The 27,507-nt window shown below is 43.7% G+C and overlaps 1 protein-coding gene across 1 annotated transcript; it reads right to left on the bottom strand.

The window, feature by feature from the left end:
- Nucleotides 1-1,569: 1,569 nt before the first annotated feature.
- On the bottom strand, nucleotides 1,570-25,185 carry C8B (complement component 8, beta polypeptide; the record flags this gene model as incomplete). Its single annotated transcript, XM_008588141.1, is given in 13 exon segments — nucleotides 1,570-1,647; nucleotides 1,650-1,723; nucleotides 2,784-2,853; nucleotides 4,177-4,288; nucleotides 4,290-4,348; nucleotides 11,581-11,715; nucleotides 14,682-14,746; nucleotides 16,709-16,949; nucleotides 19,701-19,898; nucleotides 22,647-22,678; nucleotides 22,958-23,012; nucleotides 23,015-23,097; nucleotides 25,044-25,185. Coding segments are annotated over 13 exon segments (1,344 nt in total), but the record flags the coding sequence as incomplete, so codon positions are not given.
- Between the last annotated feature and the right edge of the window lie 2,322 nt (nucleotides 25,186-27,507).

The following is a 27,507-nucleotide window of genomic DNA, read 5'->3' as shown; positions in this document are numbered from 1 at the left end:
CTCCAACAACCCCTGAGTAGTAAAAAAGCAGCCCCTTCTGATGTTTGTTCTATTGACTCAGTTCCAAATAGCTGGTTGGGCCAGATTGGGGGGTGGCAGTAATCAGAGCTTTGGTGTCACGGATGTATTAGGGTCTCATGCCCCAGCACCAGACACAGAGGCAAACTCAAGGTAGATGATTTGGCTGACAACAAATTGATTAACAATGAATAGGATGAACCAATTCATTTTTAACCAACTGCTTATTTTTTCCCCACCAATTTCATTTCAACAAATTTCACTTCAGTCAGACAGGAAGTGCCCGAGAGCAAAGAAAATCTTAAGGGGTGTTTTAATATGATGGAATGAATGAGAAAAATAAAGCTAAAATGCTCATGTGATAATCTAAAAAGTAAAAATATTTTGGATTTTGGTAACCTAGGGATCAACTGTTTTCTTCTTCTCCCCTTCAAGTGCCCCCTTCTGCAAAATGGTATTTGCACAAAAGCATAAGTGAGCAAAGTAGAATGTACAGACAATTGTATGGGGAAAGGGAGGGAGAGGGTCTGCATTGCAGACGACCCCACAGCCATCAACTTGACATTCTCCTTGACATGTTTCTCTTCTAGCCACCACAACCTTCTCCTCTTTTCTTTTTAAAGTTTTTCTCATGCAGTGATCAGTTTCTCTGGCTCTTGTCTCCAGCTCAGGATCTTCCCTGGACACCCACACATGTCACTCCTTCATTAAGCACAATTCAGCTCTGCCCCAGAACTCCTGCTCCCAACGTGCACAGCCTCACCCTGCCTATGCTCAGCATCAAAGCGAGCTGACTGAGAAGGCAGTGGGTGGATATTTGTCAATAACACACACACACACACATAAGCAGAATGCTTTGTGCTGTGTTGTACTTCCTGAAAAATTCTTTATTACTGGGAGGTAATAGAGCATCACTTAGAAGTTTAAAAATCTCAGCTCTGCCATTTTCTGACTTTGTAACCTTGGGCAAATTGCTCAACTGTTCTCAGTTCCTCTAACTGTTAAATAGGGGTAATAATAGCACCTATCTTATAGGATTGTCATGAAGAAGGAATGAATTAATACATTGAATCCGTGGCTGGCACACTGTGATCACCCAATAGACATTAACTGCCATTATTATTGAACAAGACTGTGTATTTGTCAAGGGAAGAACGACTTCATATCTACTCATGGATTCATTCTTAGGCACCTACTATGTGCCAGTCACTGCTAGATAGTGGGATGACACTGTGAGCAACTCCCAACATAGTTCTCGGCTGGTGGTAGATATGAGTGAAATAAAATTGCAGATTGAGCAAAGTAAGGATTACGAAGATGCTTAAGCTATATGGAGTTTATAATTTTTGTTTAACTCACTATTTATTTAAATCAGCATGCATCTTACAAACGAACATTTTTATTTTAAACAGCCTAACTGGCATTGCCTGCTGTCCTCAGGCAGGCCCCAGGTGGGAGCTGGTGTGGAAGCTGGCCGGGGGTTCTTGAGGGTTTGGAACTCTCGCTGTAAGCAGCCCACAGCTGTATCACCTGCAAGAAGCTCTCCCTTCCCTAACAGTTAAGTGTTTCTGAAGCTGTGCCTGGGCAGAGGCTGCCCCCATTTTGAGGAGGTGGATTGTCATACTGCCTTTTTCTCTTGTTTTATATCTTCCAGAGCATGAAGACCAGTTTGACCAGCAATTCCCCTTCCCATCAGTGGGGACATCTGTAAGAAAGAAGGTCAACAAATATTAATTAGTCCTTGTTATATTCTGGTGCACTATGGGGTGGGATGGGGTGGGATGTATAAGCTAAAAGTCTTTGAGAGTCTGAATCTTTGATCTCCCCCCTCCAATCAACTGTCCTTCTCTTTGGCCACTGTACTTGCCGTGCTCCCTCCTACCACAGGGCCTTTGCTCATGCTGTTCTCCTTGCCCAGAACACTCTTCCCTCCTCTATTTACCTGGTCAAACCTACTCACCCTTCAGATCTCAGTAAAAGTAAAATCAGTAAAAAGAGAGACCTTCCCTAGCCCCTAATTACATAAAATACAACGTGCTAAGAGGTATAAATAGATACAAGGGTACTTCAAAAAGCTCGTGGAATAATGAATAAAAAGATAATACAAATCTTCCCATGAACTTTTTGAAGATCCCTTCTATATGTTTAAAGTCCTGCAGGAGCACACAGGAGTAATTAAGTAATTCTTTTATTTTTTTTTCCTTTTTGTCTTTTTTCGTGTCCTGCAACGGATCGCAACCCTCAGTGTCACGCCCGTACCGGACCAGGACTGGCAATGGGATCGCAACCCTCAGTGCTGCGCCTGCACCTCACTCAGCCAGTGAGCGGGAACTGGTCTGTATGTGGGATCCGAACCCTCGGTGGGAGCGCCGCCGCGCTCCCAAGCGGTGCACTGTAGCAGTGCGCCACTGGGCCGGCCCCTAATTAAGTAATTCTACTTGGGGGATTAGAGGAACTTTTACAGAGGAGGGAGCATCTGTGCTGGATTTTAAAGGATAAATAGGAGTTCACTAAATACAAAAAGAGGGTAAGCATTCCAGAATGATCAAAAAAAGACTTGCAAATGCCATGCATTGGTAGTCCTATAACACAAAGCATTCTCAGTTGTGAAGATAATGAAATATGAAATCAGGAGCCAGGAGGGTTCTCAGGTTTTACAGTGTTCAGCCCCTACTCCACACCTCTAACTTGCTCTCGTTCTTTTAAATTATATTCTGGCCTTTCACAGAGTTCTCTTTTCCAACTAACTCTCAGAGACTTCTTACTTTTCTGGTAGGTGACCTCACAGGCTGGGACTTGGAATCCAACAGGACAGATGCAGTCCCAGCGTTGATTCTGAGAAGACAACGCAGAGAAAGTGTGAATCGTACCCTGTGCAGCAAAGAACTCCCAGTGCTCAGCCCTGTGCCTCACTGCACTGCCATTGGGTCAAGCCAGGGCATAGATTTAGCTGAATGGTTTATAGTAAGCAGCTTCAGTGCCAAGAATACCTACTTTCTTGAGAGTCCTTTTTTCATGGAAGGGTGTGTATTGCCATACTGGGGAATTACACAGAGTTGCTGAGGACAAACTCATTAACTGACATTTGACCCATTCTTACGAGCTTTCAGGGTCAGAAGTTGCCTTAGTTATCACTGTGGCCAATCGTCATTGATGCTCAACTTCATCACTAGTAATCGTCTAGCCTCTGCTTGAATACTTCTAGGGATGGGGAACTCACTACTCCTAGACGTCTCTTCCTACCTTTGGCCAGTTCTGACACTTTGGAAGTGATTCCTCATGTTAATTTGCAATCAGTCACCTAGAGCTTCTCTCATCTGGGTCATGCAGAATCTCTACAGGACTATCCTTCATAGGTCAGGCCCCTCACGTCCACTCTACAGCTTCAGGCCCAAATTTCATATGAGGCAAAAAGGATTTCAGTAACCCTAGATCAAAACCTGGAGCTGATGGGCTGATCCCACTTTCTATGCAACTGACCCTCACATAGGGGTCCTTGTGCTGATGGCAGAACTTCCAGGACTTACACTCTCCCTTAGGTCTGCTTTGCTCAGATCCAGCCTGTCTGAGAAACTGGAAACATATTTCTCAATCCCAACCTGCAACTGGAATCTTTCTCCCTGTGAATATGTCTTCTTTTGCATCCCCTCTGCTGAGCTCGCTCCATCCACATGGGCCCTGCCCCGACTTCAGCTGGCTCCTTGACATGGGACTTGCTGTAACCAGTTGCTCCTGATGCCCTATGTTTGGGTACTAGACCAGACTCTTCCTCAGAGTCTTGCTAGCCCATCACAACAGGAGCATGAGATTCTAGGCCCTGCCACTCCCAGTTTGCCCTGCCCACAGCAGTAACCCCAGACATGACCTTGACATTAGCAATCAAGTTCTAATGGCCTTTTCTTGCTGCTGCCCACCCCCAAACCTTCTCACCACGTGTTGGTCAGGACATGAACAAAGGTTTTCTCCTGCTCAGCCCAGTCTCAGTCTGCTCCTGTCTTCAATTCAGTACTGCTGTCCCTCACTGTGCCCCTTGGGGCTGGAACCTAGGTGTTCTGACAGCCAGAGCTGCCTATATTCTGACTTCTTGGGAAATTCAAGTGGGCAAATGGCCGGCCCCAAAGCCAGCCCCCTTCAGATAATGGCTTCTATGAGGGACACCAGCCGCCTGGAAATGCTACCTTACAGGACGGGGACCCCATTCCCTTGGCAGGGAGCACAGTGGCAGGAGCTCACTTCCTTCTGGAACTCCTCCAGGGTCTGCTTCATGTCCACTCACTGTGCTGGAGTAGGCAAAATCTGTGGCTGTCACCAGTTCATACAGAGGCTCCACCTGGGAAGAGAGGAAAAGCATTTATTTTGAGAGGAAACAGACATGGAACAGAAGTGGAGAGCAAGGTGACACAGGAAGGGGTGGGGGTCGGTGCATGCAGACGACAAGTGGATGGACGCTATAGCCACAGATGGATGCCCATCCTCTCCCTGCCTCCCCTGCCCGACATCCACAAATTCTCTCATTCACATTCAGATCAACAAACACTTGCTGAAAGCCTACTAAGTGCTAGGCATTAAGCATAAGTAACAAGTGAGATAAAATCCCTGCTCTCAAGGAGCTCAGAATCTAGAGATAGAGACAAGCACACCAATAGATGGTTACAACCCAGTGGTTACAGGCAACAGAGGAAACCTGAAGAAAGCAGCAGGTGAGAGGTGGGGAGGAGTGGATCATGAATCTCTCTTTGGTGGGGCAGAGAAGGTGATTTTCCAGCAGCTCTTTGGAAGTATTATGGGAATATTACTCCAACATTACCCTCCCCGTCCAAATCCATCAAAATCATTCACATCATGCAAGAGCCACCACGAGGAAGCCTTTCCAGAGCTCCAGAGCTCTCAGAACACCTCCCTCCATTAAACACCTAGGATACTGTGCATACTCATCTGATGCGAGTTCTGTGTTTTTGACTGCTCCTTTATGGTCACTGAATTTTTTTTTTTAAGTTGCAGAAGTCTCTCCTTTTTCTTCTCTAATTAGATGGTAAGCTCCTGGAGACCAGGTCTCTGTACAGCTCAGCTCTGTGTCTCTAGGGTCCAGTCCCAGCTTAGTAAGCAAAGTAGATGGATGGATGGATGGATGAAGAGGGGATGGAAAGTCTCAGTAGCAGCAGGCCTGGAGGAGAGGGCATGGCTATCAGAAATGTAGGAGCAGAAATAGCAGGTGCTGGTCACTCGCTAGATGTGGCAATGTTTGAGTGGGAGAAGTTACAGACGGATGTGGTAATGTTCGTGGGTTAGGAAAACCAGAAGCACAGTCCAAAGAAGTGGTTAAAAATGTTTGGCTCTTCTTGGCTCACATTTCAGCTCCAGGGCCAGGTTCCTCTCCGGGTTTTGTGTGTGATCCTGCCCTAATCCAACCCTGGAGAGTTTAGGGTCTGTCTAAATGCAGGCAATCACGCCTGAAAGAAGCCTCTGGTGGGAAGAAAATTGCTTCCAATTCTTAATGCATCTGATGCTGACCTTCACCCCAGTGGGCAGAGCCAGGCCCCTTGGTGGTCCCATTGTCTCACGTTTTGTGGTCAATGAATTGATCCAGAGGCTGTTTACAGAACCGTCCAGCCTGCTGGCCACACATGGGGAGGAGGGTTGGGAGGGAGGAAGGGGGAAGCTTGCTTTATGCCACTGAGGAGCTGCTCCAACAATCTGCTTTTGCTCCTGGAGCACCCTGAAGCACCTTTGGCCACCAAGGAATTTTCCTACCAGCGATGAGATTCGTTCCAGCAGAATGACCAAGTCAGTAGCCAAACTGGAATAAACCTTCCATATACCGTGTTCCTGGAGCTGTGTGGAGGTTTACAAATATGATCTCTCCTTGTCCTCACAAGGTAGCAATTATTAGCTCCATTTTCAGGTGAGGTTAAGTAACTTGATCAAGGTCACACAACTCATAAAATGGTATTGCCAGGATTCTAACTCAAGGTGTTTTTTCCTAATAGATTATAATGATTATTGATAAAAATGGTTGATTATTCCCATTTCCAACCTCTATCCCAGGGCTCTCCAAATTTTGCAAACTATGGTCAGCCTTGGAACTGAGCAGCAACTACTCAGGACTCCACCGATTCCCATTCAACTTAATATGGCACATTCGTCCGTTCTTTGGTTTGCTTTTCCTTTTTTCTTGTCTTTCTTTTCTCTTTTCTCCTCTTCTTCCTCCCTCCCTTTTTCCTTCCTTTCCTTGTCCTCTTTCTTCCCTGCTTCTCCCCCAAATACACAATCTTTTTTTTTTTTCCTTTTTGTTTTTTTTACTGACCAGTAACGGGATCGCAACCCTCGGTGTTGCACCCGCACCGCGCTCAGCCAGTGAGCAGGAACCGGTCTCCACGTGGGATCCGAACCCTCGGCGGGAGCGCCGCCGCACTCCCAAGCAGCGCACTATCCAGTGCGCCACCGGGCCGGCCCCCAAATACACAATCTTAACTGCTCACATCAATCATTGGGTCCTCAGCACACATGTCCTGGTGAGTGGGATCCGAACCCTCGGCCAGTAACGGGATCGCAACCCTCGGTGTTGCACCCGCACCGCGCTCAGCCAGTGAGCAGGAACCGGTCTCCACGTGGGATCCGAACCCTCGGCGGGAGCGCCGCCGCACTCCCAAGCAGCGCACTATCCAGTGCGCCACCGGGCCGGCCCCCAAATACACAATCTTAACTGCTCACATCAATCATTGGGTCCTCAGCACACATGTCCTGGTGAAAAATTGTGTTTATCATATTGTTGCAAAAAGACAGTGGACACTTTTTATTAAACTCAGTGTAATTCTCTATAGTGGACCTTGGTGCTCTTAATGATATCAAGTAATTATTACTCAAGCTAGCATTTATTAGGTGCTAAACTAAATACTTCCCATATATTATCTAACTTAATCTTCACAACAATCTTATGAGTTAGACTTAAGTGCAGTTTTATATTTCACTTTTTTTCACTTAACATCATAATATGAGCATTTTCCCATACGATTCAATAGTCTGGTGAAATGGTTTTTCATGGCTTCAGAGTATCCTGTTGTGTGGATGAACCACAACGGATTAACTCCTCTTCTGTCGTTGAGCTTTTAGGACATTTTCTTTTTTCTTTTCCCTTCCCTGTACTACAAACAACAAAACAAGACCTGTCTTTATATATATATATGTCTTTACCAACTTTTCAAATTATTTCTTTACTAGATTCTTGCATTTGGGGTAATTGAATCAAAAGCTATAAACAGTTTTAATATTTTGGATATATCTGCTTTCTTTTCTTATAGTTGTACCAAATTATATTCCCATCCCATTCAACAAAAGTGCCCAGCTCATCAGTCTCCATGCGATTGAGTACTATAGATTTTTAATCATTGTCAATTTGATAGATTAAAAAATAATACTGCATTGTTACTTTAATTTTCATTTTTTATTACAAGAGAGGTTAGAAACTTCCAGAAGGGTGTTCAATTCTTTTGAGAAGTTTCTTATAAATTGTATCATTCCTCACATATTAAGGATTTCATTTGTGGCAAAATCATTTTTTTGGTGTTTTATCTGCCTTTTAATTATATTCTTTGTGTGAAATGTAAAATTCATTTTGGAAAGGTGGGGGGTGAGATCTATCAGTCCAAATCCAATATTGTCTTACCAGACAAGTGCTACTGTATTTGTTTTTTAAACCTTCTCTTGGTTGGAGCAATTTGCTTTTAGAAAATCTCTGAGGGGCCGGCCCGGTGGCGCACTGCTACAGTGCGCTGCTTGGGAGCGCAGTGGCGCTCCGGCTGAGGGTTCGGATCCCACATACAGACCGGTTCCCGCTCACTGGCTGAGCGAGGTGCGGGCACAGCGCTGAGGGTTGCGATCCGTTGCCGGTCCCGGTCCGGTCCGGGCGCGACACTGAGGGTTGCAATCCATAGCCGGACACAAAAAAAGCAAAAAAAAAAAAAAAAAGAAAAAAAAAAAAGAAAATCTCTGAGTAATTTGCTTTTGGAAAGGTGTGATGGTCATTATTGCTGTTTACCAAACATCTCCACTTCTTTTCCTTCTGGACACACAGTAGGGCTGCAATTTCCACCTTCCTTAAAGGCAGGCTTGCAATGTGACTTGTTTTGACCAATGAAAGGTGAGCAGAAGAGAGTGCCACTTCCACATCGAAGCTTCCAGAGCAGAGGGAGGTGACTTGTCCCACTCCCTTATCACTGCCGTGGTGATCTGGATAGTACATGAGAAGATAAATCCCCCATTGTCTGGATCCTTGAGTGAGTACCTTGAGCAAAGCCTCCTCACCAACACACTTCAGACACGTGTGATTGAGAAATAAACTTTTGTTGTACTAAGCCACTGCAATTTGGGAGTTGTTATTCTACAGCATGATCTAGGCTATTCTGACCTCTGTGTGAGCACCATTCACTACCATATTTATTCCTTTCTACCCTGGGCAATGCCAATAATCCATGCAGTAGTTTCTCCATCAGCCTGGGTCCCAGCCTACAACCTGTCTACCCTGACTAGCACAAACATGTACGTGGATAATTGACTTTGTGACTAGGATTACTAGTTAAGTACAGAATACTCAGTTGCATTTAAATGTCAAATAAACAAGTAATTTTTTAGTGTAAGTATGTCCCATGCAATATTTGGGAGATGCGTATACTAAAAAATTCAACCTTATTTATTTGAAATTCAGATGTAACTGGACATCTTGTATTTTCATTTGCTATCTCTGGCAATCCTTTTGGTGACTCCTTTAATATCTCAAAATATCTTTGGAATTCTTCACCACTCATGACCACTTTCTGAAGCACAAGCTTTTTTCCTTCAAGACCTTGTGGTTATTGCTCCATTATCTCCAGTCATTTCATGTTGCAAGGACTTCTAAGACCAGTTTGACTTTCATTCCTGTAGGATGTATTTGTTCCTAAAAGTAAAACATTTCACCAGGGTGTGTTTCAGAATTGTTTTGTCTTCAGTATTTTTGCCTAATTTCCAATTCTGCATTATCAGCTCAGAGAAGTTTCTCTTACTATGTGCTTGATTTGATTAATGTGTCTTTACATTTAATCTTGTCTCTTTCTCAGGAAGAAGTTTCTGTGTTTTAGATTTCCACTTCTGTACTTTCCATTCATATTTCTTTTCTGTCATTGTTTTAATCTCTTTATCTTTCACTTCTGCATTATAAGAACATTTTTATAGCAACTTCCACATCACTGACTCAATTTTCTGCAGTGTCAATTCTGTTCTTTATAGATTCCAATGTAGGTTTTAATTCTGCTATTGTGCTTTGGTTTCCTATACTCAACTACCTCCCTTTTTATCTGATTAGTGTCTAAACATCTCAGCTTCTATTTTTATTTCATAAATTCCTTGCTTCCTTGAATTTTATTACAATCACAAAGCAAATGCATTCTAAAATCTACTTCTATTTTTCTATTTTTTAGACATATGCTCATTTTCTGCACCTTGAATACAATTTCAGTCTTTTGTGCACAAAAATCTATATTTCCATTGTTGTTTCTTAACTCTTCTTTGAAGAAAGAGCCACGTCTCTGCAAGTTTACCAGTGAGCAGCGTGAATAGGTTCTTCTGTGGTCTCCTTCCCTGCCTACCTGGCTTCTATAGACATCATGTTTCACACCTTGATCTTGAAGACTGGTTACCGTACTTAAGCCTTGGCAACACTCTTGCATCTAGGAATTGCTTATCTAGTAGGCTCTGCTGTCCTGAAAGCCAGTCACTGCTCCAGCTACCTGGTAAGCTGGCTCTGCAGAGAAGAATTATTCTGAGATAATGTGCAGCCATCCATAGTTTTCTCTAGCCAGAAAGTGTGCGCGTATGTTTCCAACTCAGGTTAGAGAGGTACAGAGTTGTGTAAAATCTTCAACATTCTCTCCCACTCCTGCAACAATTCTGAAAACATCTCTGATCTGTAACACATTTCACATCACATCACATACTTGACATTCCCAGTACTCAGGCAGGCACATTCAATCTTCTAAGTAGGGAATTACCTTGGCTCTCAGTTTTCTAAAACAATCAGGTAAGATAGCTCAGTAAAAAGTAAAGACAGGGGTCTGTTTTCCCCTGAACTCTCTTTTCTCTCCCACGCCCATCTGTGATGCCAACCAATGTAACCATGGATGGTATCACCCAAGCCCAGATCTCTCTGGAGATGCCTACAACATATGGTTGGCTTTTTGTGTGTGTGTGTGTGACCGGTAAGGGGATTGCAACCCTTGGCTTGGTGTTGTCCGCACCGCGCTCAGCCAGTGAGTGCACCGGCCATCCTTATATAGGATCTGAACCTGCGGCCTCGGCGCTCCCAGTGCCGCTGCGCTCCCAGTGCCACACTCTCCTGAGTGAGCCACAGGGCCGGCCCCAACATATGGTTGACTTTACCCATCTTGTGCTTACCAGCAACCATACACTAAGTGTCACTCCTGAGTAAGTTCAGAGGAGAAGATATGAATGGCAGCCTTCTTCTTCTGCAGAAACTGTGCATTTGACATGCAATTAGACACTAGAAAATTGCCAGGGTCAGCAACTGCAGAGTCTCTCGTCAGAGCTCCAGCGCCTCAATTCCCCTTCTTGATTGCATTGGGGAATCTCCAGGGGGTGGGCAATGGCCCATCAATGACTGTGCAGACCCTGGCGAGCAGAGGATGGTGTAAGACATGCTATGAGTACCGTGCAGAAGTCCCCACAGGCAGGGACCTACCATTGTCGATGTGTATAACAGTCCTGTTCTAACAAACATCTTTTTAGCTTAAGGTTGCAAAATTCCTCTTGTTTGGTGACAGGTGGTTAGGATTATTATTTTTTATCCACCAAATCTCCAGAAAAATCTGGAGGGGAGGGAAGAAGTCGAAGTCTCCTGTCTGAACCTAACAGAGACTCTTAAACAGCCACAGGTGGATATGGCCTCTCTGACCCTTGAACTTTATCAGTCGCAGAATGGAGATAAGCGTACTTGGTTTGCACATTGTAGTGAAGATTAGATGAAATAACATTTCTAAAGCCCCTGGCAAAGGGTCCCAAATACCATAGGTGCTCAAAACATGTTAGCTATTGTCCAGGTGTCTTATCCTGTCCTGTAAGATAGTTATGCCTGTGTGTATCTTCCTGTTCACCCTAGGCTGTATTTTTCATCTTTACATCTTCTTTGTTTTTCTCCAGTATATTACTTCCTGAAACACAGCAGAAACTTGGCAGCTATTTGTTGGTTGAGTGAATAAGTGTTTAAATAAACAAATAACTGAATGAGTGGTTCTCTGATGAAATGGAAAGAATATTAATTTAAGAAGGCTAGAAATAGAAGCTCATCTTTAATTTCCTTCAGCAACTTGGGAGCCCAAGTGAGAGTTGGGGGTCTCTAGGTGGTACTAAGCAGTGTGTTCATGTCTGTACATCCCAAATGTTTCTGTGATGTCTGAGCCTCAAGATTAGGGCCTGGGTGTTACTGGTCTCTGCATTCCATACTGTGGCTCATCGGAGGCCCTCAGAAGCTGGTGTCTGAGCAGAGGAGGGGATGGGTACAGCAGCTGTGTGTACCTTCACTTTGATGACATCCGGGTGGTAGTGCACTGCGTCTCCCCACTCCTGCATCGGTTCTGCCGTCGGCAGCTCCTTGTACGCCAGGGTGGTGATGTGCTCACTCGCCCCTCCTCCTACAAGGACCACAAAGAACTGGCATTGAAGGATCCACTTTTACAGCTTGGAATTTACTCCAACCCAACCAACAATTTGGTTACCATAATATTCACTGAGCCTGCCTGGGAGCCTGGGAGATGTGGATGGACAAGCCACATCCCTGCCCACAGAGGAGTCACAGTACATGGGGCAAAAGAGAAGCTCACCCAATCACAAGCTGGGGGCAGGACAAGGGAGGGTATTTATCTCAAGCATCTATAAGGCCCGTTACTGAGTTAGTCCGTGGAAGATAGATGATAGAGATAGACAGGTAGATAATAGACAGGCAAATATGTAGGTAGGTAGATAGTACATAGGTAAATAGTAGGTAGGTAGAAAAGTAGGTAGGTAGATAATAGATAAATAGGTAAATAGATAGATGATAGATAAGTATATAAATAGGTAGACAGGTAGATGATAGATCGATAAATAGGTATGTAGGTAGGTAGCTAGGTAGACAGATGATAGATCAGTAAATAGGTAGGTAAATAGATAAGTAGGTAGATGACAGATTGGTGAATTAGTAGGTAGGTAAATAAATGGGTATATAGATGGACAGATAGGTAGATAGATAGATAGGCAGGCTATAATATTTTGTTTTACCCGACAGCAATTTTATGAGCCAGACACTATTAGCCAGACTCTACTTCACAAATGAGAAAACTCATACCTTGAATTAGATCCCTTGCCCAGGCCTGTACAGCTTACAAGCTGATAGAGCCAAACTTTAAACAAGGTTTGCCTGGTTTCACAGTCACCACTCCTGTGTCAAATACCTTTCTCTCACCAAACTGGTTCCTACAGGTGGAGGGTGGTGGATTTCATCGTGTGATGGGAACTGAGTTCATCCTTTCACTTCTGTCACCTGCACACCTTGGCTAGGATCTCAGCTCTGACCTTGTCTAGCCTTGTGGTCTCAGATAAATCATTTACACAGTATGAGATTTCTATTCTCTCATCAGAAAAGTGGATCCTCTGCATCCATATAAAGAATAAATGGTACGATAGCAGCTAATAGTCATTGATCACTTATGAGTCAGTCACTAATCTAAGTGTTGTACGTGGATGAACTCATTTGATCTTCAGTATAAAATAGGAACTGTATAATCCTCACTTTGCAGATAAGACATCTGAGAGAGGTGAAGCTACTTTCTCAGGTGGCCCTGCCCAGGTCCAAAGCTTTGTGTGAGAAGAAAAGGTGGGAAAATGCATGAAGATTGGGCTCAACATGTAATAGACACATAGTAAACAGTGGCTACTATAGAGCAATTATGCTCTCATGGAGTTGACTGCTCAAGGAACTGCCCACAAAGCCCTCAGCTGTATCAGTGGGTCGTGCCCATTCTCATTTGTCTATGTTTCCAATGCCAAAGAACTCGTGTAAAGTGGCTCCTCAGCTCTAAGCCTGCAACACCTGAGCATCATAAAAAAAGGGAGTCTCACATACTGCTGGTAGGACTATAAATTGGTACAACCATTTTAGAAAACAGCCAGATGTTATCTAGTCAAGTAGGAAAAGTCCAGCCTCTACCACCCAGCAATTCCACTCTTAGGTGTATTCCCTGGAGAAACACTTGTAAATGTGCACCAGACGACTGTAAGATGTTTATAGCAGCATCGATTATAATTGCTTGAAACAGGAAATAACCCAAATGTCCCTCAGTAGTAGAAAGGACAAAAAAAAAAAAAAGTGGTGTATTCATACAATAAAATACTATGCAACAATGAAAGTGAACTAACTATAGTTATACACAAGAATGTGATGTTGAATAAAAGATACATGACAGGGAAGATTACATTCCATCCATATAAAGTTCAAAAAAGAGCAACACTAAGCTATACCAGGTAGTGATATATATAGATGGTAAAACTATAAAGAAAGGAGGGGTATATTTAGCATAGAAGTTGGGACAGTGGTTATCTCAAAAAAGGAGGGAGACGTGATCAGCACAGGTTTCTGGGGTGCTGGGCAATGTTCTATTTGGTGACTCGGATGGGGGTTACTTTACAAGTCTTGCTTGAAGAGTGCCTATTTTTTTTTAATGACTCCCTTTGTAGGATGCATCTTTCAACCCAGCCCCACCAAAATGAACAAACAAACAACAATATCAGCAGGTTAGTCCCAAGTGCAAAAGGTTGTTCTAGACTAGCAGTTAATTCTTGTTGTTTTACTTGGTTTGGTTTCAGCTGTGGAATTCCTTCTTCACCTGTAGTTCCAGCCACAAGCCCAGTAAGTAGAGCAGATAAAGGCAGAGTGGCTTGGGGTGCAAAGGGGTAGGGACTGGGGCCCTGCTGGTCAGCCTCTTTCACACTCTACTTGCTGTGTTGATTCCCAACTCCCTTGAATTGCTTCCAAGTTCCCTGCTCCCAGACACCTGGCTCTTTATTACCCACCTCAGGTCTGATCTTTCCTGCCATTTCAACTCTACTACATGATTTGTGGCTGTGCTTGCTCTTCTGGCCTCCATATCTCCTATTATCTGTGTAAAGACCAGCCTTCTCCACTTGCCTCTCACTCCAGCATCCTGCCTCTAGCCAGGCCAACTCCAACCCCCAGAGCAAATTTGTTAGATTATTTTTTCTCCTCCCTAAAAAAGTCCTCGATACTGTACTTCTCAAATTGCAGTTCACATATTCCCTCCCCTAGGAAGCCTGCCCTGATGCTCCAGACTGGATATACTCTTGCCATTGCTTCTTTAATTGTTTGCCTGCCTCATGTGAGTGCCATGAGGATAGGAATGCAGTCTTATTCAGTTTTTCATATTCAGCATATGTAGGAGCTTGGAAAAATTTTATTGGATGAATTGTAATTATAATTGAAATGCCATGGAATATCCAGTCTTTAGCTTAAAGAAAGGCTGGGACCAGGAAGTACTAGGGAGGGACAGATTATAAGTACAGAAGTTGCATGCCCCTGCCACTCACTTTTTATTTTTTTCAGAATACCCCTGCAAGTTGTTCACCAACATAGCAGCACCAATTTTAAAATCATTTTTGGCACAGGCATGGATGTTGTTAAGAGAATAATCTGAAGGAAGCAAGGACAGAGGTCCATGACCTAAAGGGTAGTTCGCTCTGTCCCTTTTCCTGTGATTGATTCCAGAGGACTCAGGTTCAAATAAACGGGTTGCCAGCCTGATGACAAGAAATGCCACTGGCACCAGGGTAGAGACCTCACAGAGAGCAGACTCAACTCCCCATTTTGGCCCCTTCTCAAGACACTCTGAGGATTTTGCTGCCCTCCAAAGAAGGGAAGTGCTCTGAGTTATTTTCTAAAAATTTGACTCCTTACCAAGTCTCTAGGGATAGACCTAGTATATCCAGAGGCTGCTGCAAACTGCCCTCTTTTCCCTGACCCATCCTCCTCCAATCTTTGATAAAGTAGGAAAAGCTTGGTAGTTAATTAATTGAGGTAATACATATGAAATGTCTGGTATAGTACCTGACAAAGAGGAGGGGCCGATTTCCCTTATTTCTTCTTCATTTTTGAACTATATCCCACTTCATTCCTCCCTGATTCTCCCCAAGGCATCCTCCTCCCCTGGTCTTGTTGAAATCTCACATATGACTTGCAAGCACCTTTCTGTGGCACTTTGAGGCCAGTGCAGGGAGAGGAGCAATTTTGACTACTAGGATTGTCTAGCAATGTTGGTATAGATCAGGTTTTCCCAAAGTACATTCCTTGAAACATGAATCCCATGAGATAGTAGCAGGTGTTACAAGAAAAAGAGCTTCTGTGGTCAAGTAAATGTGACAAATGTTGCATCAAAAGAGGCGGAGGTGTCATTTGATTGGAGTACATTCATGAAACTATGTGATCGCAGAGCACTTTTGTAGGAAGCAGTTTGAGAGCCTATGAAAAGCACTTTGAAACCACAATTATGGAGGGAGGTACCCTGATCTTGGCAAGCCGGAGGCCACGCTGATATAAATTTACACTATATACCATGTGTACTCTTGCAAGTACATTAGACTTATATCTAAGCCCTGGCTCTGCCACTGTAATCTGTATGACCTAGAGCAGTTCACTTAACCCAACAAGTGCCTTGTTGTAGGAAAGAATACTGAATTGGAAAGAAGGACTCACACCTTACACTTATAGTTGACTATGACTGGAAAGACCTGGGATGTCTGTATGAAGGATGAATTATAAGGGGAGAAATGGGGGTTGAATATTAGTTTGGAGGCTATGGTAGTAATTGGAAACCTTGTCGTCTATGGACCAGCAGCATTGACATCACCTCAAAATGTTAGAAATCCAGAACGTTGGGTCTCACTCCAAACCTACTAAATTAGAATATACGTCTCCCAAGATTCATACATAATTCACACTCACGTTATATTTTGAATGTGAAGCACTGTTGTGAAGTGAGCCTATCGTGGTAACAATAGCAGTAGAAAATATAATTTAAAGGTAGAGCTGATGGGACTTGCTAATAGATTGGAAGGAAAGAAAAATAATCGAGGTTGACTCCTAGGTTTTTGGCTTGAGCCACTGGCTGGATAGTAGAACAATTTTTGAGATATGAATAAATATGGAAGAAACTATTTGGAAAAAAACCCAAAAGTTCTCTTTGGGGGTATGTTAAGTTTGTGATGGTTGTTAGACATTCAAGTGAAGGTATCAAGGAGGCATTTCTGCATAAGCTATTGAGTGCAGGGAAGAGATTCAGGATGGATATATAAATTAGGAGTTATCTGCATGTTAAAGCATTTGAAGCCGTGAGATTGAATGTGATTCTCAAGAGAGAGTAGTTGTTAGAAGGGAGGATGGCCCAGACAGAGGGCTAGGTGGGGAGGGCTGGCATTAGCATGTCAGAAAGAGGAGGAGGAACTGCAAATGAGACCTGGAAGGTGTAGCCAGGTAGGCAGAAGGAAAACTAAACACAACTTACGAGTCTTTTCCCAGCAACCAATATAAGCTTCTCCCCATTAACTCATCGTTCACGTGTGCCCTGTTGGGACAGCCATGGTCCCCTGGGCAGTGTACCTGCTCTCTGCATGGCCTCTTTGTTCATAATGAGTGTGTAGTCATAAATGCCCCTGAGCACAGCCTCTGGGATGTAGTGGGTCCCGAAATCGCTAAAGAGATCTCTGTACTCCCCGTAGCTGTACTCCAGGGGTAGCCACTTGACTCTCTGAAGGAATTCGTAATGGAGCATGAGGCTTCTGGGTTTCAGCTTGCAATGTGCTACTTCAAGGTCAGAGCGCATGTGCAGATATGTGCTTTTCTAAATGAAATACCAACATGGGAAAACCAGACCTTTAAAGTTAGGAATCTGGAACAAGAAGATGAACTTTAACAAATACCATCCGATGTTCTTGGTCCAGGGTCATCGCGCTTATGATTCCTTTAGGATACTTGAGGGAAGACGGCCTCTTTGACAGGCTTTCGGTTCTCATAAATATTCCAATATCCTTTTCAGCTTGGAAGAGCTTGCTCTTAACTTACCTCCTTACTGTAGCAAATAAGGACTGTGAAGGGTGACCAGGAGCAGGCATGACGGGAAGCAGTGGGAGCTCCCGGGGCCTCTCTGATGGGGTACAGGCTTTGCTAAGGCAACCTCTTTGCTTATGCCTTTCCAAGTCTGTGAAGAAAAGCCACTGAGGAAAGAGTAAGGTGCACTTGGAAAGCTAGATATGGTCCTATGTGGCAGGAATCAACAAACTACAGCCTGTTTTTGTAAATAAAGTTTTATTGGAACACAGCCATGTCCATTTGCTCACATATTGTCTGCAGCTGCTGCCATACTACAATGGCAGAACTGAATAGTTTCAAGAGACCTTATAGTCTGGCAAAGCCTAAAGTATTTACTATCTGGCCCTGCACAGAACAAGTTTGGAGACCACCTGATATATGGGATAGACTGACAGTTGGCAATGCCAGATGAAGTATAAGCTTCCAGGAGGTAGTACTGTCACCTGAGGTGAGAGCTCCCTGTACCAGGGTGCAGGCGGAGGAAGAGGGGAAGGGTGTCCCCACCTTTAGCCCTAGGAAGCCTTGCCCACTTTGCTCGTGCCTGCCTACCAGGCCCTCGCTTTGTTTCCTGGCTTGCTCTCATGCCGTTCTAGTCCTAGCCCAGTGACCCATGACAACCTGCCTTCTCCCTTACCTCTCCTGTCCTTCATCATTACGGTGGCCCTGTCCTTCATCACTATAGTCTTAAGGGGCTGCTGAGTGCCATTCTGAGTCTAGAGATGAAAGAAACAGCTTCTTCCTCCAAAGAGTTCACAGACTAAAAGATGAGTAAAGATAAGCACAGACAATTAAAGTCTAATTAATGTTTACTACCCATTTTCTCCTAGTTAATATTTCAGCAGCAGAGACCCTTCTGAGTCTCTCACATTTCTTTTTTCTTGTATGAATCATTGTAGACTTTCCGTCTTGATCTCCTCCAGATCCCCTCTGATTAATTTTCTATCACATCATGCTCGTTGAAAACTCTTGGTGGCTAGAGAATGAATTGCACCTTCCTCACCCTAGAATTCAAGGTTCCTCAGATCTGCCTGTCACCTGCTCCTCCAACATCATATCCCATTGCTTCCCGCTCCAATTACTCCTCATTCACCCAATCACAGGCCCTGACCTTTAACTTCTGGGCAATAGGGAGCAGATGATATGATTAGATTAGTATCGTAGGAACATTTCTCTGGCAGCGCATGCATTTGAAAGGGCAAGGTAAGAGACAGGGAGACCATTTATTAGGGCAGAACAAGAGATGACAGGGCCTGGACTAATTAAGATGTAATGAGAGTTAGAATAAAGAAAAATTGGAGAGTAATAGTGAAGAATTTGGTGACCAATGGATGTGGAAATGAAGCAGAAATGACAGCCAAATATGATTCTGTAGTTCTTAGCCTGGAGTAGCAGAAGGGAAGAAATGCCATTCACATAGATGGAAAATTTAGAAGGAGGAAATTGCTTTGGAGTGTCAGCAAGGCATCCACATGAAGATACTTAGAAGAGTGGAAAGGGCAGGTCTGGAGCTTAAAAGAAAGGGTAGAAGAGGTGACAAAAGTTCATGGCTTATCCCTGTAAAAGAGGAGAAGTGAGCAGAGAGACCACCCAGGAGTGACTGTAGGGTGGAAAGGTAAGATGGTCACAAGTTAAGTAAAGAACAGGTGGGGATATTATTATCAGGAAGGAAACTGATAAGAAGCAGAGAGAAAGTAGAAAAAGCAGGAAAGCAATGATTTGGTCAACTCCACCAAATACCCTAAGATGTCAAAGAGCCTTGGGTGATATTCCAGAGAGGGATTTCAGCTGAATATCTGGAATGGAAGTCAGGTTGCTGAGGGTCAGAGAGCCTCCAGAGATGTTTTTGTCTGGCAAAGCTATGTATTACATTTATTGAAAACCAAAGGAAAATGTTTATCAGAAAATAAGAGAAAATAATTATAGAAGGCTGTCTCTGCCTGGTTTCTCTAAAAAGTAAGTTAGCTTAAGACCAAGCTATTTTTTGTGAAAAGATTTTCAAGACAGTAGAAATATAATTCTGGTTTCCAGAGCTAGTTGTAATGTGGAATATAGACACATCTGTGGGCATGAAACTTCAAAGGAACACATAGACTATGGTTTCCATGTCCACTCTAAAACTCATATAGAAATTTAATTGCTATTGTAACAGTGTTGAGAGGTGGACCTTTAAGAGATAATTAGATCATGAGGGCTCTGACTTCATGAATGAATTAATGCCATTATCACAGGAGTGGGTGCCTGATAAAAGGATAAAATTCAGCCCCCTTTTCACCCTGTCACACGCATGCACTTCCCTGCCATGTGATGCCTTTACCATATTGTGGTATAGCAAGAAGGCCCTCACCAGATGCCACCCCTCAATCTCGGACTTCCCAGCCTCCAGAACCATAAGGCAAATACATTTACTTTCTTTATAAATTACCCAGTCTGTGATATTTTGTTGTAGCAGCAGAAAACAGACTAAGACAACATATGAATTTAAAAGCAAGAGAAGAGTACTTACAGTATGAGAAAATCATTTGGTTCTTCTAATATAATATTTGCCTTGAACTTTTTCCTTGTTAATGCCAAGTTCAAATATTCCAGTTATTTTAAAATCAAAACTGAAACTAGATCTGCTAGTTCCTTTCTCTGTGACATTGTGTTCGAAATCTGAGTATGATTCATATTCTGTCAGTGCAAATTCATATTTGCCTTGGGTCTAAAGGACCAAAACTGAAACTAGATCTGCTAGTTGCTTTCTCTGTGACATTGTGTTTGAAATCTGAGTATGATTCATATTCTGTCAGTGCAAATTCATATTTGCCTTGGGTCTAAAGGAAGACAAAAGAAAATATTTTTTTATTTAATTTCACTCAAATCAGTTCAGTATGAGTCAGCACACGTCTGCTCTAAATTCTTTTTTTTTTTGTCTTTTTTTTTTTTACTGACCGGTAACGGGCTCGCAACCCTCGGTGTCACGCCCGTACCGGGGACCGGCAAAGGGCTCGCAACCCTTGGTGTTGCGCCCACACCACGTTCAGCCAGTGAGCAGGAACCGGTCTCCACATGGGATCCGTACGTCTGCTCTAAATTCTTTTTTTTTTTGTCTTTTTTTTTTTTTACTGACCGGTAACGGGCTCGCAACCCTCGGTGTTGCGCCCACACCACGTTCAGCCAGTGAGCGGGAACCGGTCTCCACATGGGATCTGTACCCTCGGCGGGAGCGCCGCTGGGAGCGCCGCTGCACTCCCAAGTGGCGCACTCTCCAGTGCGCGCCACCGGGCCGGCCCTGCTCTAAATTCTTACTATGTGCCAGATACTGTACTAGATGCTCCGGATACAGAAAAATCAGGGCCAATTGTATCCTCACCCTCAGGGATCCTGATCCCATGGGAGACAGACCTATTCCATAATGTGGGTTGGAACTTGGAGGTTAATGCTTGATTTGGATTTCAACTGGCAGAAGTACAGGGGACATTCTGGACTGAGGAGCCAGATGCCTGAGGTCAAGTCCTAGTTCTGCCACTTACTAGCTGTGTGACCTTGGGCAAACCAGTTAACCTCTCTGTGCCTCAGTTTTCTCGGGAACAATGAAAATATCCACCTCATGCAGATGTTGTGAGGATCGTATGTGTCAATATTTTTTAAGTGCTCAGAACACTGCTCGGTCCATGACAAATGTTTGTTATTTATGTGTGTCACCCTCGCTAGACTATGTGCTCTTTTAGGGTGGTGGTTCTTAATTTCTGTACAACCCCCATCACAAAACATATTCAAAATAATTGCAGTTAACCGAGGGTTTAACTGGTGACAGACACAGGCATGGCTGGCTTCATGTATCATCTCCTTCAGTGTCCCCACATCTAGGTCCTGGGCAGTAGATACCGTAACATACACTTTACAGATGAAGAAGTCTTGCCCCCACTTAGACACAATTATTCACAGCCTCCTAAGTCAGATCTCCATTCTTGACCATCTCTGACGACTGAGCATTGCTTCTTTTTTGAAAAGAGCTCTGTCTCCTATCAGCTTCTGCCCTTTGGCCTTGGTTCTGTTCCTCACCAGAACAGTCTTGGGGTCTCCTTCCCATGACAGATGTCCATGTATCAAAAGGAATACTTATGTATTTTGTTTAACAAATACAGCATGGTGCTTACCTTTAGAGGCACCATCTCAATCAATTTACACATATTGGCTCATTTATCCTTATGAGAATTAATCCTTATGAGAATTAATCCTTATGAGAATTAATCCTTATGAGAATTAATCCTTATGAGAATTAATCCTTATGAGAATTAATCCTTATGAGAATTAATCCTTATGAGAATTAATCCTTATGAGAATTAATCCTTATGAGAATTAATCCTTATGAGAATTAATCCTTATGAGAATTAATCCTTATGAGAATTAATCCTTATGAGAATTAATCCTTATGAGAATTAATCCTTATGAGAATTAATCCTTATGAGAATTAATCCTTATGAGAATTAATCCTTATGAGAATTAATCCTTATGAGAATTAATCCTTATGAGGTAGGTGTTATGTTCATCCCCGTTTAACAGATGAGAAGTGAGACACAGAGAGGTAACTGACTTGCCCGAGATCTGGCTGCCAGCAGCAGTTGGTGGGGCCGGGATTCCACGTGTAGTGTCCGGGTTCAAGAAGAGAATCTGTATTCTTCCCACCACACCAGCTGCCTCTCACTAGTTTATTACAGTTACATTTGCTCATTTAGTCCTCACAGAACTTTGAAAGAAGGGTGTTATTAACTTCCTTCTAGAGATGACAAAACGACAGCCCCACATGATAAGTGCCTCACCCAACGTCCTGTGGTCAGGGAGCTGCTCCTTCTGTCCCTTCCTGCAGGGTCCAGTCGGACCCTACTGCTGGACCCTACTGCTGGCTTTGGATGTCTGCCCTACTGCCCTCTAGCTGGGTGACCCTGGAGCTCACATAAGCTCATAAGCTGGCTTATAAGGGGGTCCTGAGAGGATGCCCCACATGTGAGGAGTCTCACTAATGACAACCATTAAGGACTGAGATTTGATGTTTGTTTAGGAAGAAGGTGAATTCCATTCAGGGTCGTCATGCCCCTCCCCACGCTGTCTGACATAGGACGATTCTTAATGCAAATGAGGAGAGGGTCTCTCTCCTCCACCTGCAGGAGGAGAAGCTGCAGAATGTGGCCAGAAAGTAGGGTGAATGCCAGGCCAGTTTGGCCCCTTCTGACCTTGCTCTTCTGGCCTCGCCTGAGGATTGGACCAACTCAGAGATCGCTAGAAGCTGGAATCACAGATTGACTGCATTCACATCCTGGAACTCCATTCCTTCACTAACTACTTAGGAGCCTCTCCTCTTGGCTAGGCCAAATGCTGGGGCCTAGAGATACAGAAAAAGATAAAACCTACCCACAAGTTGTCAATAGGATTCAAGAAGTCATGCTTAGAAAGCACCTAATGTAGTCACATCACAGGTGTTAACATAAAGGTTCATCCCAGCTCTTGCATGGCAGCTTGTGTGGGGTTTGCACGCAGAGTTCTGTCCCAGTGTTCCTACACCAGCCCTCTTTGTGGGGTCTGTCTGTGGGACACGCTCCTGGAGCAACTTGGAACCATCCTCAGGGAGCAGCCAGAGAATCCACTTACACTCCAGTCTGTTTTCAGAAAAGAAAGAGAGGAACGCCAGTTGATACCAGCTCCTTGTTTATACCCTCCCTCTCTATTCTCTAGAATTCCATTTAATTGCGTGCCTTCCCATCTACGCAGTAACTTACCCACTGGCCAGTCTGCCAATTGCCCAGTATTGGTCCATTTCATGCTGACACTTTTTATGCTGACCCTTCTACAGTTTGCCTCATCCGACTGGTCTCCACAGTCATTGTCCCCATTGCAAAGAAGTCTTCGGTTTACACACCTCCCTGGGATGGAGAAGTGGCATTACCCACAGTCACATGGCTGTCAAGAGAGGAACTAACACAGTATAAGCACCTACTAGGTGCCAGACATTTTGCTGGGCTTTTAATGCTCTGTTTTAATTAGCCATTGTGTATCAGGGCAGGGACAGTTTATTCCCCTATTGCCACCCCCCCTTGCCAAAAAGAAGCAAGTGTTATATTCCTGAGAGCACTTTAAGGGGAGATTATTTAGAACCATTCTGTTAGGGGATGGGTAGGAATAGGGAAAATGCTGCAGAAGCAGGGGCTGAGTGGCCAGACAGGAGGGCAGCCTGGACTTCTCTCTCTGAGGCTGGAAAGAGGAGGTGGGTTTGGGGGTCTTGCAAATAGTACTAGATGTGCTACTTTTCATGTTTTACCTAACCTCCCTGCCTCAATTTACTCATCTGTAAAATAGGAGAGTCATCCTCCCTATCCCATAGGGTTGTTGGGAATTTAAATGAGTAAATAAAACAGTACTGACTTGCAATAAGTGCTATGTTAAGTGTCGTCATTACCATTGTTAGTGTCGCAGAGGGCCAAGTGCACATGGCTAGTAAACATTTGCAGCAGGATTGGAACCTTTAACTATCTAATCACAAACCCTTTCCACTAGACCATACTGCCTTCAACACCATAGCCATTTGGACTGTGAAATATTTGTATCACTTTTGCTTCCTTTAAATGTTTTTCCCACTGACTTGACTTCTTTTCTTATTTGTATATTGTTGGGAAATAAATCCCATAAGACAGGTGACCCTGTTTCCTTAGATATGTCTGGTCACTTTTAACCAGTGTTCTTGGGGTGTTAAAGGCAGAAAAATAGCAATCCTGGTCTTCAAATGTTTCTTACAAGGCATTTAAATTAAAGCCTGGCTGAATAACCATTATGGCTTTGGTCAGAATCATGGAACACTGGCCATAATGAGTCCATGGATACTCTGTAAAAAAGTCTTTCAAATTTATTGGATGGAATTTTGCATTTGCAAAAGCCCTAGAAATTGCGCTAATAATCCCTAACTCTTTCTTGAAAGATCCCAATGTATAGCCCACATGGGTACAGTAAATGTAGAGAGTTGCAACTCCTATCCAGATAATTTGGGTGAAGATACCCTTATTTTTGCCAGAGACTTGGAGAAATAGAGAGGCATATGTTTGCTTGGATTTGCTAAATGAATGAGTTGGAAAAACAAGTGTTTACATAGTTTTGCAGCATATGATTATTCATTTGTGTACTCCATCCTGCTTTCCTTCTGTCTGTCTGTTCTTTTTGTTTTTCCTTCCTTCCTATAATCAATCATTTTTACTGACTATATTATGCATTAGGGGTCATTCTGGACTTGGTGATGCAGAAATGCAAATGACAGGAACTATTTCTCCAAATATTTTTCAAAACTAGATGATGCCAACCACACTATTTAACTGTTTTGGGTTTTGCCACATGGTACTCACTCCAGGCCTCTGAGAGAGCTAGCAGAGCTTGCAGTCTGCAAAGAGAGTTCATATCCTTTATGTCACTTGAGCCTATGACAAACTTGTGAGGTATTAACATCGCCTCCAATTTTCTGTTAAGGGAACCAAAATGCAGATAGGTTGGTGTTCTTAATGTCAATGAACGTAATTTGAATTCCCTAGCTTCTAATTGCTGCTCTTCCATTTACGTGCTACATGACATTGGAAAAGTAATCTCTTCAAGTCTCAATTTCCCAAGTTTTAAAATGGGGTTAGTAATATCAACCACGTTATAGAGGTGTTTTTTTTGTTTAAAGAAATAATATATATAAAAGGAGGTCAGTTATTTGAGAACAAGGAAGCTTCCTGACCTGTCCCATGACCCTAAACTTTAGCACTAGGCATGGCCAGTCATTCCATCATTGTGTGCCATCGCCTCATTTGCAAGCTTCCCCTCTCCTTCCCACATCCATTTATACCTGTCTGTGCACACACAAAGCCTTCACATCACACTTGACTTCTGCATGGTCTATTGGTGACACAGTCTTTGACTTCCTTGTCAGGGAAGTTGCATGGTTCCCCACGGAACTGGGAGGGCTGGAGCAAGCAGGCACGTCTGTACTGGACCAGAGAAGAGCAGGTGAACCAAGGGCAGAGCCTCAGGGACCCTGGGAGCTGAGGGATACTATGTGCAAATGGGTCTCAAACCAGGATTTGGACTCCACAAGATCACTGAGTTGTCTAATTGCTGCTTTCCCAGCCCCTCGGGCTTTCCCATTTGTATGCACTTAAAGGTCTATATTGTTCTTGGCTATTTGCCTGACTGTTTCTCCAACTAGACTGTGAGCTCTCTGAGGGTAGGGACTTTGTTTCTGATTTCTGTCACTACAGTGATCAGTCACGATTTGCTAAATGAGGAAAAGGCATGGGCTTTGGAGTGAAAAGTTAGAAGTGGACTCATGTAGCCAGTTCAATAACAAAAAATAAACTCTTAGTTTAATTATGCCAGAGGGTTGATTCAAGTGTTTTCATTTACTCATTAAGACATTGATATATTATAAATGAAAGAGTATGTGCTTTGGAGCCACAACTGACTTATACTTTCTATTTATGTGATGTTGGGCAAGTTACTCAACCTTGTGAATCTCAGTTTACTCATCTGTAACATGGGGAGGATGAATTACCTAAATATACAGTTATTGAGTTTAAATTTTACATATATGTAAAAATCTCAATATGTCTGGTACATAGTAGGCACCCAATATCTTGTACTTATTTTTCTTCCCTATTAATGATATTTAGCAGTAAATATTGCTACGTCTCTACCTTCTTACTCATTTATTCCAATAATATCCATTGAACCACTCAATGTTAAAAAAGGTAGGTGTTATTTTTGCTTGCTTATTCTTTTTTCATCATAATCATGTCCTCTAGCCTTCCCTCCAGGATGTCACAGATGGTGGTGGTGTTCGTGGGCCCCAGACAGTGACATCTCAGGGCAGTGGGTAACGTGACACAGGAAATACAGGGTGCTCTGTAAGCTCATAGCAGAAGCCCCCATGCAAACTTAGGAGACAGTGGAAGGTGCTCGAAAAAGTGACATCTAGGCTGAAACTTGAAGGCCTAGTAGGACTGTTGGGCAGACATGCACAGCTGGTGTGAGAAAGGCAAAAAAGAGCCATCTGGGTGGAAGAACTTGCTGGGCCAAAGCTGGGAGAACAAGAGGATGTGCCTTGTTCCAGAAAACATAAAGAGATTCATCATGACTGGAGAGCAGAGTGCAAGAGGGAAAATGGCAAGAGCTGGAGGGAGACACAGACAGGAGCGGATAACACAGGGCCCTCTAGGCCTTGGTGACGTGGATTTAATATTTTATCCTGGGTCAATGAGAAACCACCTCAGAGGAAGTGCAAGAGGGAAAATGGCAAGAGCTGGAGGGAGACACAGACAGGAGCGGATAACACAGGGCCCTCCAGGCCTTGGTGACGTGGATTTAATATTTTATCCTGGGTCAATGAGAAACCACCTCAGAGGAAGAAAGCAATCAGATTGGGGTGGTTTCCAAATGTTTGCTGCAGCCAAGATTTTGGTGCACAAAATGGGGGCAAATCAGGAAAGCAGCCCCTTTGCAGAATGAGACATTAACAAGGCATAGTTATTACTTGTATGGAATCCAAAAAAGAAACATAGATATCCATTTAGCTATGCTCCTTTGTACTTCCAGAGGGTCATTCTTCCTGGAAGGCAGAGCCTGTCAGGAAAGGATAAGACCTGTAAAGAAGGCTGCAAGAAGACTAGCCCCAGGCTTGAAGGGCAAAGTGGGTTTGAGAAGTGTAGAAATGCTGGAGGGAATACACCTCCCAGCCAGTGACTGTGCAGACAAGAAATGTCTGCTGCCAACTCTGAGCAAGGAGCTCTGGCTGGCTCCTGCTGAGGCTCCCTGGTTTATCGTGCAGATGAAGCAGTTATCCAGATAATTGGATCAATGCTGATAACTTCAGCAATAAAACCTACTTTGGGAACTGAATGATCCTGCTTCATTCTCTCCATTGATCCAATTAACTGTGTAATTGTCCTGGGCCTACTTCCACAGTCTCTTTAGAGTCCTAGCCCATGGCTGGTTTGGTTTCCCAAGGAGCTGGGGAAATGGCAACTGTTTTCTTCTCTCTGACACATCTGCTGTTCTCAGAGCTGGGAGCCTGGGTCAGCCCTCCTATGACAAGGGAGGCTGAAGGACAAATACTGGAGAGACCGTGTGTTGTCACTGGTAGAACACTAGACGAGGATCCAGTGGTCTGAGTTCAAGGCCTGTATTTGCTACTAGGTGTACTGAAGTCACTTACCACTCTGAATCTCTGCTTACCTGTCTAACGAAAAGTGTATGGGGCCGGCCCGGTGGCGCACTGGATAGTGCGCCGCTTGGGAAGTGTGGCGGCGCTCCCG

This window comes from Galeopterus variegatus, unplaced genomic scaffold (assembly GCF_000696425.1).
Source record: "Galeopterus variegatus unplaced genomic scaffold, G_variegatus-3.0.2 Scaffold122, whole genome shotgun sequence".
NCBI classification, from domain to species: Eukaryota; Metazoa; Chordata; class Mammalia; order Dermoptera; family Cynocephalidae; genus Galeopterus; species Galeopterus variegatus.
The sequence above is the reverse complement of the archived record's forward strand: the minus strand, read 5'-3'. Positions and strand labels throughout refer to the sequence as shown.